Source organism: Coregonus lavaretus (assembly GCF_964263955.1).
Source record: "Coregonus lavaretus genome assembly, chromosome: 25".
Taxonomy (NCBI): domain Eukaryota; kingdom Metazoa; phylum Chordata; class Actinopteri; order Salmoniformes; family Salmonidae; genus Coregonus; species Coregonus lavaretus.
This window is the reverse complement of record NC_140012.1, coordinates 19271079-19283388: the sequence shown is the minus strand read 5'-3', so window position 1 is coordinate 19283388 and position 12310 is coordinate 19271079. Positions and strand designations below refer to the sequence as shown.

Here is a 12310-nt window from a genome sequence, read left to right as displayed (position 1 = left end):
TCAGAGTATTTGAGTGTTTATAATACCCCAAATTACCATATCATTTAAAGTTTTCCATTACAGTGCATGTTGAAGATATCCCTGCCCAGACAGACACCCAGACAGACAACGAGACCGAGCAGCTGGCTCTCTCTTTGTGATGTGGTGACAGCTTCGTATGGGCTCAGCCAACCCAAGCTTGTGTCTAATTAATTTCAATCTGCAATTTGCATAATTGAATCTGTTTGTGTGATGGCAATGCGATTGGTCCTCTGCAATAAACATCTGTGTGTGCTGCGGAACCTCAGACATGATGGGGTAGTGCCTCCTATGTGCATATACAGTATAAACACCTGTAATTGCAGGTGGCTATAGGGAACCTATGAACACTTTCAAAAATACATGAAATGCCATAATTTGTCTTTAAGGTCAGGGTTAGATTATTTAGGGGTCGGATAGAGTCAGGGCCTATAAACTGGGGATAGAGCATTGCATGTATCACATACACTGTTTTGAATGTTATCTAACATTAAACTTGCATGAATTATCGCTACTTTATGACTTTGAATTAATCTCTATGTTAGTGAAACAGCTTCTCAAAAAAGCCACAGCCACCTGCCAGAGACAGAAACCACTGATTACTAAAGTTACACAACACACATTCCCAAAAGATCACGTTTCACTTCAAAGCCTGGAGAACAGACAGGGAAATGTGTCCCAAACGTAAACTTGATTAGCGGGGCCCATTTCACTGCACAAATAGATTATTCACAGATGTCTTGGTGGAAAAATAATGAACGCAAAGACAAAAAAGGACTTATCTTGTTTCATAACCATTTGGTTTCTCCACATATAATCCTCCACTTCACTGATGAGAGAGAGAGAGAGAGAGAGAGAGAGAGAGAGAGAGAGAGAGAGAGAGAGAGAGAGAGAGAGAGAGATAGAGAGGCAGAGAGAAAGACAAAAAGAGAGGGAGGGAGAGAGAGGGAGAGAAGATTCAACTTCCTCTCTGACTCCCTGATGGGTCCCTCTCCTCCACTGCTCTGTCCGTATCTCTATCTAATGAATAGTTAAAGGAAATGAGAGGACCCCTGATTGGAAGGCCTAATTAATGGAGGGGAGACATGCATCAAGGTCATGTGCGTGGGACTGGAGGAATCACACTGTTTAAATTGTCGGTATTAATTGAATATTTGCTCTGCTGTAGATGAGACACAATTATCTGAAAAGGTTTCTAATGAATTTAATTACATTTTACATTTTAGTCATTTAGCAGACACTCTTATCCAGAGCGACTTACAGTTAGTGAGTGCATACATTTTCATACTGGCCCCCCGTGGGAAACGAACCCACAACCCTGGCGTTGCAAGCGCTATGCTCTACCAACTGAGCTACAGGGGGAAAGGGAGATCGGGTTCGACATTATTGGACTTTATCTCTCTCTTTCTCATTCTCTATCTTTCTTGTTTGCGTTCTCACTCTCTAACCTCACTGTCTGTCTGTCTGTCTCTCTCTTTCTCTCTCTCTCTCCCTCTCTCCATCTCGCCTCATGACTGACCATGCAAAGAGAGGGATCATATTTTGTCTTTCCTTTTTTTTCTTTTCACTTTCCTTCCTTAAGAAAAGAAAGAGAGAGAGGTGTGTGTGTGTGTGTGTTCAGCAGCATTGACACGGTGAAGTAGATTGTTCCATTGCAGACAGCTCTGATGCTTCGAGAGATGGAGACACAGCAGAGAACATTAGCCGGCGGAGACAACAAAGTCCTAAATTACTTTTTACTTCTGTCTCTGAAAACTTTCTTTGACTTTGATAAATGAAAAAGTTCCACTGGAGTTTAGGGCAAGACTACCAAATTGTTCATACGGGAGTGAACTTCTGTGACACTAGGAATCAGCAAAATGCACATAACTAGCTAAAAGGGCTCATGTTTGACAAGAGCAGTAACTAGCAGGTCCTACATCCCTACATCTTTGCCCTGTGTGCTGCTTCAAATGTAACACAAAACTCACCTTTGTCTGAACTCTAACTCCAAACCACACAGATGGGTAGTATGGAATAATAGATGTTCCTCGTGCCATTTCAAAACATATAACACTCAAATGCATGGTTACATTCCCAAAAATAATGACAGAGGTAATACCAAAAAATATTGTATAACCACTGAATCTGATTACATTTGTCCCTTGGCCTCTTTCCATTTTGTTTTCTCCCTCCTTCCCTCTCTCCCTACTCCTCTCTCTATCTCCCTGTCTATTTCTTTCTCTCCCTCCTCTATCTCACCCTCCCTCCCTCACTCTCTGCTATTTCTCTTTCTCCAGTTAAACAGAGTAGTTGTGGATTACAGTCATTCTCTCATGCCATTGGGCTAATCTGTATGGGTGCCCATGCCCCTGCAGCTCCTGTCATGGCCCCGGGGTAACCCTGTACAGACCCCTGGCATGTAAACACACCCTCATCATAGTAATCATCTCAACATGCAACCATGAGCTCTGGAACACAGCCCATCTGCACCCACCTCCCAATTGCTGTTATCATATGGCAGGGGACGCATTTAGATATATCGCTGTGCTATTGTTGTTTGTACGCTATGGTATCTATTTGGCTAATTCATGTGTGTGTGTGTGTATGTGTGTTTATGCCGTTTTGTGGTTATCCATCACAAGGGATTTCACATAAAACATCTGTTTTGTCCTGTATAGGCCTCTATGCCAGTAACAGTTTACTGTGTTTGTGTTGTGTGTGTGAAACAATATGTATTATGGCAATATCCAGCCAATGTAGAGTTGAATCCATGGATCCAATGCCATCTATCTCCTCTGTAAAAAAAACTAAACTGTGATAAACAACCGACTTTGTTCACTGGGATAAAAAAAAGGTGAAGTGTTTAGCCCACAAAATTGATCAGGGATCTGTACATGGCTAGTTGCCTAGCAAACCATACAACAGCATTGTAGAACCACACAATAGTCCCCACACACTTGAGGCTTCCCAAACAAAGCAGTGAGGAACCGACAATGCAGCGACATCCATCAGCCCAGACAATAATGCTTAATCTGAAATGGCACACTATTCTGGATGTAAAGCCCTACTTTTGACCAGAGTAGTGAACTATATAGGGAACAGGGTGTCATTTCGGACTCAGGCCCTGGTCAAAAGTAGTACACTATATAGGAATATAGGAACAGGGTGCCATTTGGTAAACACACTGAGAGTACCATTGTTGAGTGTTTGTTTACCTTGCGTCCTCCCGTGTTGAGCCGGATGGGCTTGAGGAAGGGGTCAAAGATCATGTGGCTGGTCTCGATGTTGACGGGAGACTGCCTCTTCCCCACGGAGCACAGGTTCCAAGCTGAGTTCACTAGCCCCCAGAATGACGGCACTGCAACACACAAAGAAGTAGAGACAAAACGGTTAGCATGTGTTGCTAACGACGGTGTTGCAATAGGGCACAAAACGGTTAGCATGTGTGCTAAACAATGGTATTGAAATACAAAGAAGTACGTCACACAACGGTTAGCATGTGCTGCTAAAGAGATAAGAGCGGCTAAGGAGGGTTTTGTTGTGTCTTTGTTAGGACTACTCTATGGTGCTGTGAAGGCGATAGTAAATTATTGGTCCTATGGAAGAGCATAGATTACACATGTACAGTTGAAGTCGGAAGTTTACATACACCTTAGCCAAATACATTTAAACTCAGTTTTTCACAATTCCTGACATTTAATCCTAGTAAATATTCCCTGTCTTAGGTCAGTTAGGATCACCTCTTTATGTTAAGAATGTGAAATGTCAGAATAGTAGTAGCGAGAATGATTTATTTCAGTTTTTATTTCTTTCATCACATTCCCAGTGGGTCAGAAGTTTACATACACTCAATTAGTATTTGGTAGCATTGCCTTTAAATTGTTTAACTTGGGTCAAACGTTTCGGGTAGCCTTCCACAAGCTTCCCACAATAAGTTGGGAGAATTTTGGCCCATTCCTCCTGACAGAGCTGGTGTAACTGAGTCAGGTTTGTAGGCCTCCTTGCTCGCACACTCTTTTTCAGTTCTGCCCACACATTTTCTATAGGATTGAGGTCAGGGCTTTATGATGGCCACTCCAATACCTTGACTGTTGGCAACTTCCCCAGAGACAGATGAACTAGTGAATACCATTTGTATGTCTCTGTGTCCAGTATGAAGGAAGTTAGAGGTAGTTTTGCGAGCCAATGCTAACTAGCATTAGGTAGTTATTGCGCTAACACTAGTTTACAATTACGCTAGCGCTAGTCAGCAACTTCCTTCAAACCGCACACAGAGACATAAATAATGGTATTCACAAGTTCATCTGACTATGGGTAAGTAGATAAAGGGCCTCATTGCCAAAAAATGTTGGCCCTTCCTTTCACATCGCCTGATATAGAGGTCCTGGATGGCAGGGAGTTCGGCCCCAGTGATGTGCTGGGCTGTCTGTACCACCCTCTGTAGTGCCATGCGATCGAAGGTGGTGCTGTTGCCATACCAAGGCAAGCGGTGATGCAGCCAGTCAAGATGCTCTCAATGGTGCAGCTGTATAACTTTTTGAGGATGGATGTAGGTCACCCAGAAGAACCCCATGCAGCAAATGGATATCAGCAGTTACATCATCCAGGCTTACTCAGAACAAAGTTAGCAAACTCTAGCATCATCAGATAACACTTATATGCACTGCTGTAAGACTGGCAGGACAGAGTGACACAGTGAGAGGATGAAACTGCTGGGAGAGTGCTATCTCTATATTTATCTCTCTCTCTCTCTCAGTCTCTCTCTCCCTCTCTCTCTTCATTTATCCCTCTCTATCTCTTTCTCCCCACTGATGTCTTATATAAGACTTGGCCACTGACGGCAGGAACTCTCATCCTGTGCAGAGGGAAGGATGTCTTCATCGTTCCTAGCATTTCACACGGATTAACACATTTCCGCTTAGAATCACAGCCAGGATTTCATTTAGAATCACATAAGGAACTCCACAAGGAAATAGAAATGTGTTTTTTGCTCTGTGAATTCCACCATTGGATATTCCCATATACACCCCTTCAAATTAGTGGATTTGGCTATTTCCGCCACACCCATTGCTGACAGGTGTATAAAATCTATCACACAGCCATGCAATCTCCATAAACAAACATGGACAGTAAAATGGCCCGTACTGAAGAGCTCAGTGACTTTCAACGTGGCACCGTCATAGGATGCCACCTTTCCAACAAGTCAGATTGTCAAATTTCTGCCCTGCTAGAGCTGCCCAGGTCAATTGTAAATGCTGTTTTTGTGAAGTGGAAATGTCAAGGAGCGACAACGGCTCAGCCATGAAGTGGTAGGCCACAGAAGCTCACAGAAGGGGACCGCAGAGTACCGAGTTCCAAACTGCCTCAGGAAGCAACGTCAGCACAACAACTGTTCGTCGGGAGCTTCACGAAGTGGGTTTCCATATCCGAGCTGCCGCACACCATGCGCAATGCCAAGCAGTTCGACGGACAAATCTGGGTTTGGCGGATGCCAGGAGAACGCTACCTGCCCCAATGAATAGTGCCAACTGTAATGTTTGGTGGAGGAGGAATAATGGTCTGTGGCTGTTTTTCATGGATCGGGCAAGGCCACTTAGTTCCAGTGAAGGGAAATGTTTACGCTACAGCATACAATGACATTCTATACGATTCTGTGCTTCCAACTTCGTGGCAACAGTTTGGGGAAGGCCCTTTCCTGTTTCAGCATGACAATGCCCACATGCACAAAGCGAGGTCCATACAGAAATGTTTTGTTGAAATCGGTGTGGCCTGCACAGAGCCCTGACCTCAACTCCATCGAACACCTTTGGGATGAATTGGAACGCCGACTGCGAGTCAGGCCTAATCACCCAACATCAGTGCCCGACCTCACTAATGTTCTTGTGGCTAAATGGAAGCATATCCCAGCAGCAATGTTACAACATCTAGTAGAAAGCCTTCCCAGGAGAGTGGAGGCTGTTATAGCAGCAAATAGGGGACCAACTCCATATTCATGCCCATGATTTTGGAATGAGATATTCGACAAACTTATGGCCATGTAGTGTATTTCAATAAGTCAAAAAGGCAAGTCGAGATCGTAAGCCTATGCAACATTAACCAAATAAAAACAGTTCTGTAGCAATGAGGTTTATGCAGTAGGCTATAGGCCCAATAGATTATCGCTGCATTTTGGCTATGCTTGAATTTCCCTGCCAATGTTGTTCTTCTCAGATCATTTTGAAATTATATATATTTTTTTACTAGGTACAGTGGGGAAAAAAAAGTATTTAGTCAGCCACCAATTGTGCAAGTTCTCCCACTTAAAAAGATGAGAGAGGCCTGTAATTTTCATCATAGGTACACGTCAACTATGACAGACAAAATTAGAAAAATAAATCCAGAAAATCACATTGTAGGATTTTTTAATGAATTTATTTGCAAATTATGGTGGAAAATAAGTATTTGGTCAGTAACAAAAGTTTCTCAATACTTTGTTATATACCCTTTGTTGGCAATGACACAGGTCAAACGTTTTCTGTAAGTCTTCACAAGGTTTTCACACACTGTTGCTGGTATTTTGGCCCATTCCTCCATGCAGATCTCCTCTAGAGCAGTGATGTTTTGGGGCTGTCGCTGGGCAACACAGACTTTCAACTCCCTCCAAAGATTTTCTATGGGGTTGAGATCTGGAGACTGGCTAGGCCAGTTCTTACGAAGCCACTCCTTCGTTGCCCGGGCGGTGTGTTTGGGATCATTGTCATGCTGAAAGACCCAGCCGTGTTTCATCTTCAATGCCCTTGCTGATGGAAGGAGGTTTTCACTCAAAATCTCACGATACATGGCCCCATTCATTCATTCCTTTACACGGATCAGTCGTCCCCGGTCCCTTTGCAGAAAAACAGCCCCAAAGCATGATGTTTTCACCCCCATGCTTCACAGTAGGTATGGTGTTCTTTGGATGCAACTCAGCATTCTTTGTCCTCCAAACACGACGAGTTGAGTTTTTACCAATAAGTTATATTTTGGTTTCATCTGACCATATGACATTCTCCCAATCCTCTTCTGGTGTCACGCCCTGGCTCTGGGGACTCTTGTATGTTGAGCCAGGGTGTTAGTGTCACGCTCTGGCTCCGGGACTTTGTATGTTGAGCCAGGGTGTGTTCGTTTCGTGGTGTTCTGTTTGGTTGGGTTGTTCTATGTGGTTGTATTTCTTTGTTTGAATGAGTGACTCCCAATCAGAGGTAACGAGTGTCAGCTGTTGGCTCGTTGTCTCTGATTGGGAGCCATATTTATACTGTCTGTTTTCACCTTGGGGTTGTGGGTTTTTGTTCCGTGTCGGTATGTTTACCGTTGGACTTCACGAGTCGTGTTTTGTTTGTATTTTGGAAACTTTAATTAAATAAAGTCATGTTTCTTTCACACGCTGCGCCTTGGTCTACTTCGCTACTAGACGATCGTGACAGAAAAACCCACCGTACAAGGACCAAGCAGCGTGTCCAGGAGCAGGCAGCCTGGTCATGGGAGGAAGCGCCAGGAAAGGAGATAGAGAGGCTGGCGATGGCCCAGGTGGGCAAAGTGTGGTCCTGGGAGGACATGCTCGGGGGCAAGGGACCTTGGGGTAGGATCAAGGCCCTGGCGAGAGAGGAGCAGCGGCGTCAGCAGTGCCATCGTCGGACGGAAGAGAGGCACCCCCAATAAATTTTTAGGGGGGGGCACACGGCATGGGCGACTGGGCAGCAGGAGGCTGCCACAGGGCGAAATAGGAGAAGAGGAGAGAAGGCCACCGGGTTACGGGAGCCATTGGCGAGAGGAGGGAAGGAAGTCGTAGAGGCACGGCGAGAGGGACTGAGGTGGATTGCCAGTCCGGTCCGGCCCGTTCCTGATCCCCGTTTAAAGCCAGTGGTGTGTGTTCCCAGTACGGTCCGGCCTGTCCCTGCTCCACGCACCAAAACCTACGGTGTGCGTCGCCAGCCCAGCCCGGCCTGTCCCTGCTCCACGCATCAAACCTACGGTGTGCGTCGCCAGCCCTGCCCGGCCTGTTCCTGCTCCACGCACCAAGTCTATGGTGTGCGTCGACAGCCCTGCCCGGCCTGTTCCTGCTCCACGCACCAAACCTACGGTGTGCGTCGCCAGCCCAGCCCGGCCTGTTCCTGCTCCACGCATCAAACCTACGGTGTGCGTCGCCAGCCCTGCCCGGCCCGTTCCTGCTCCTCGCACCAAGTCTACGGTGTGCGTCGACAGCCCTGCCCGGCCTGTTCCTGCTCCACGCATCAAACCTACGGTGTGCGTCGCCAGCCCTGCCCGGCCCGTTCCTGCTCCTTGCACCAAGTCTACGGTGTGCGTCGACAGCCCTGCCCGGCCTGTTCCTGCTCCACGCACCAAGTCTACGGTGTGCGTCGCCAGCCCAGCCCGGCCTGTTCCTGCTCCACGCACCAAGCCTACGGGGTGCGTCGTCGGCCTGGTCCAGCTCGTTCCTGCTACTCGCACCAAGGCAAGGGTGCGAGTCGTCAGCCTGATCCAGCCCATTCCTGCTACTCGCACCAAGCCAAGGATGCGAGTCGTCAGCCTGGTGAGGTCCGTTCCGGCTCCACGCACCAAGCCAAGGGTGCGTATCGTCAGCCAGGTCCGGTCCGTGCCTGCCTCACGCGCCAAGCCAGGGGTGCGCGTCGTCAGTCCGGTGCCTGATCAGGTCAGCTACTCCACTACGGAGTTTGAGAAATCCGCTCCGTCTATGTCCGGTCCAGATCCAGCCAGCGGGGTCAGACCGGATCGGGGGCGCTACGGGGGGATTGTGGAAGGGTGGTGGTCAAGCCCGGAGCCGGAGCCGCCTCAGAGGAGAAATGCCCACCCAGCTCTCCCCTGTTTGGGGTTTTGAGGCGCGGTCGCAGTCCGCGCCTTTAGGGGGGGGTACTGTCACGCTCTGGCTCCGGGACTTTGTATGTTGAGCCAGGGTGTGTTTGTTTCGTGGTGTTCTGTTTGGTTGGGTTGTTCTATGTGGTTGTATTTCTTTGTTTGAATGAGTGACTCCCAATCAGAGGTAACGAGTGTCAGCTGTTGGCTCGTTGTCTCTGATTGGGAGCCATATTTATACTGTCTGTTTTCACCTTGGGGTTGTGGGTTTTTGTTCCGTGTCGGTATGTTTACCGTTGGACTTCACGAGTCGTGTTTTGTTTGTATTTTGGAAACTTTAATTAAATAAAGTCATGTTTCTTTCACACGCTGCGCCTTGGTCTACTTCGCTACTAGACGATCGTGACAGTTAGTTTTTTTGTGTAGTGTCTATGTTTCGTTTCCTATGTTCTGTTCTAGGTTATGTGTTTCTATGTTGGCCGGGGTGGTTCTCAATCAGAGGCAACGAGAATCAGCTGTTGCTTGTTGTCTCTGATTGGGAACCATACTTAGGCAGCCTTTTGTGCACTTGTGATTCGTGGGATCTTGTTCTGTGTAGGTTTGTGTGTATGACCGAGGACTTCACATTTTGTTTTGTTGTTTTGGTTGTTGTATCGTGTTGCTAAGTACACATTAAAAAGATGTACGCATATCACGCTGCGCCTTGGTCCACTCATTTCGATGATCGTGAAATCTGGATCATCCAAATGCACTCTAGCAAACTTCAGACGGGCCTGGACATGTACTGGCTTAAGCAGGGGGACACGTCTGGCACTGCAGGATTTGAGTCCCTGGCGGCATGGTGTGTTACTGATGGTAGGCTTTGTTAATTTGGTCCCAGCTCTCTGCAGGTCATTCACTAGGTCCCCCCGTGTGGTTCTGGGATTTTTGCTCACCGTTCTTGTGATCATTTTGACCCCACGGGGTGAGATCTTGCGTGGAGCCCCAGATCGAGGGAGATTATCAGTGGTCTTGTATGTCTTCCACTTCCTAATAATTGCTCCCACAGTTGATTTCTTCAAACCAAGCTGCTTACCTATTGCAGATTCAGTCTTCCCAGCCTGGTGCAGGTCTACAATTTTGTTTCTGGTGTCCTTTGACAGCTCTTTGGTCTTGGCCATAGTGGAGTTTGGAGTGTGACTGTTTGAGGTTGTGGACAGGTGTCTTTTATACTGATAACAAGTTCAAACAGGTGCCATTAATACAGGTAACGAGTGGAGGACAGAGGAGCCTCTTAAAGAAGAAGTTACAGGTCTGTGAGAGCCAGAAATCTTGCTTGTTTGTAGGTGACCAAATACTTATTTTCCACCATAATTTGCAAATAAATTCATAAAAAATCCTACAATGTGATTTTCTGGAGAAAAAAAATCTCAATTTGTCTGTCATAGTTGACGTGTACCTATGATGAAAATTACAGGCCTCTCTCATCTTTTTAAGTGGGAGAACTTGCACAATTGGTGGCTGACTAAATATTTTTTTCCTCACTGTATATGATCACACTAGTAATAGAACATTTGTTGGATTACTTGTGAGGCACAGCGAAGTGAGCATAACAATTTGCTTCAATTTTTTTTTACTGGACTGATGGCCTGCATCTGATGGGCAGTCTGAGGGGAGGGAGGGAGCAGCAGTGAGGCTGCCCCCTCTGCCTTCCTTCCCTCCGCTAAGGAGAAGGGGACACAGTATTCCAGCAGATGGCGAAACTCAAATCGCACTGCATTATTTCTACCTCATTCACCAATTCATGTTGTTAGTCCTATGACCAGAGAAAGTTAAATATTCCCCGATATTAAAAAAGACTCAAGCCGCTAATAATTACAACGCAAGCTTATCGGAACACTTTGCTATACTCATTCATTGCAGCTGCAGTGCTGGTTGTAGCGTGAGTAGAAGTAGGGAGCATGCATATGTTATGGCTTATAAAGGTGTTGAACAAAATGTTGACAGTGCTGAATAACAACTTAAACATGAACTTACACATAAAAACAGCAGCTCTTTGCTGTATTCGTTGAGTCTCTCTAGTCATGGTTTTTAAAGTTTTTAAATCTCAGAATCAACTTTGCTATGCGTTCGAGTCTATGGCTTGAGGAAACTGTGCAGACACGGTGATCTGAGATATCTGATTGGCCAGCTGTAGGCCTATAGTTGCACTTGAGTTGGTGTCTGGGCTTGCCGTGTAGGCGGAGTTCTACCTTCAGACACATGAAATGGTTCAAAATGGGAACACTTTGCCTTCCCGGCACAAGGGCTGCTGAATCAAGTGCACCTACCGCAAACAGTGAATAAATAAATAAATAAATAGTAATAGGAACCCAAGGCTTTATCGTCTGTTTTTTTACAGAAATGTTTGGTGATCGACTAGGAATGCCCTGGAGATCGACCAGCTGATCGCAATCGACTGGTTGTTGACCACTGTCCTAAAAGGACCAGTCACATTGCTCACTATCAAGTATGGTAGAGCAGCAATACATCATGGCTACGATTCTCTGTGGAAACAGGTGGTGCTGAATTTTTAATTTTTTCTGTCTCGTGGTGAAAAGGAACTTCATTCTGAGGCATAATCTACTTTCCATGTGTATTTTGGGGCAAGTTTCCAAACATACAGTCCACACCAGCTGGTGGTCACTGGCGTCGTGTTTTTATGTTCAGAAACTTGGAAAGAGAGGAGAGTGGTGGAGTGTTGACAAGTTATTTTTGGTGGCACAACTAGGGCTGGCACAATTACCATATAATTGTCTAACAGACGATTATGGATGAAGACCGTCATGAAAATAAAATAACCGTCATAACCGGGGTTTGTTTTGTGTGTGGAACAAACAACTGACTGAAGACGGGACAGCCGGGCATTTGTGTGGTTGAGTCCGTTTCTGCGGGCCGGCATTTGTTGCTCCTTGCTGAAAAAATCAAAGTGTTGTAGCAAATAAGTCTTTGGTCACCTAGGCAATGCCCCCCTTCCTGCAGTTTTTGTTTTTTTGTTGCTATTCAAACGATTATAACGGTGACCGCGCTCATTAGGCTGACCAATAACCGTCTTCCAAAATTCCATGACCGTCACAGCCCTAGGCACAACTATAACCGTATGAGCGTTCTAGTATCAAACCAAGGACATATGTGTGAATCAAGACAGTGTTGGCTGACAAGACAGAGTTGGCAGTGTTGGCTGAGCTAAAGCCCACACACAACCCCAGAGTAGTTCACTGAAACGGCTTCTCCTACTCTTGCTCAACTCACTAAACACCCTATGGACTCGGACTTGACTGTGTGTAGTGAAACGTCTGTAGTTTGTTTGAAAGAGCGGTCTAACATGCTGTGAATTGAATATCAAAATGTTTCACTATACACGCTGCAGCCCAGCCATCTTACAACAGTCAACCAAACCACCTGCTGTCTAATATACTACACACACAGACACATACCACAATCCACCCCTGCTGTCAAAACC

The 12310-nt window shown here is 46.1% G+C and overlaps 1 protein-coding gene across 1 annotated transcript in view; it reads right to left on the bottom strand.

Moving 5' to 3' along the window:
* The window catches only part of LOC311101173 (carbonic anhydrase-related protein 10), a gene marked incomplete at both ends in the record, with an annotated part of 326103 nt that overhangs the window by 166223 nt on the left and 147570 nt on the right, over nucleotides 1–12310 (bottom strand). The window contains one exon of the mRNA XM_084142260.1: nucleotides 3216–3358. Within this exon, the coding sequence (XP_083998386.1) occupies nucleotides 3216–3358 (143 nt within the window). The remainder of the gene's footprint in view (nucleotides 1–3215; nucleotides 3359–12310) is intronic.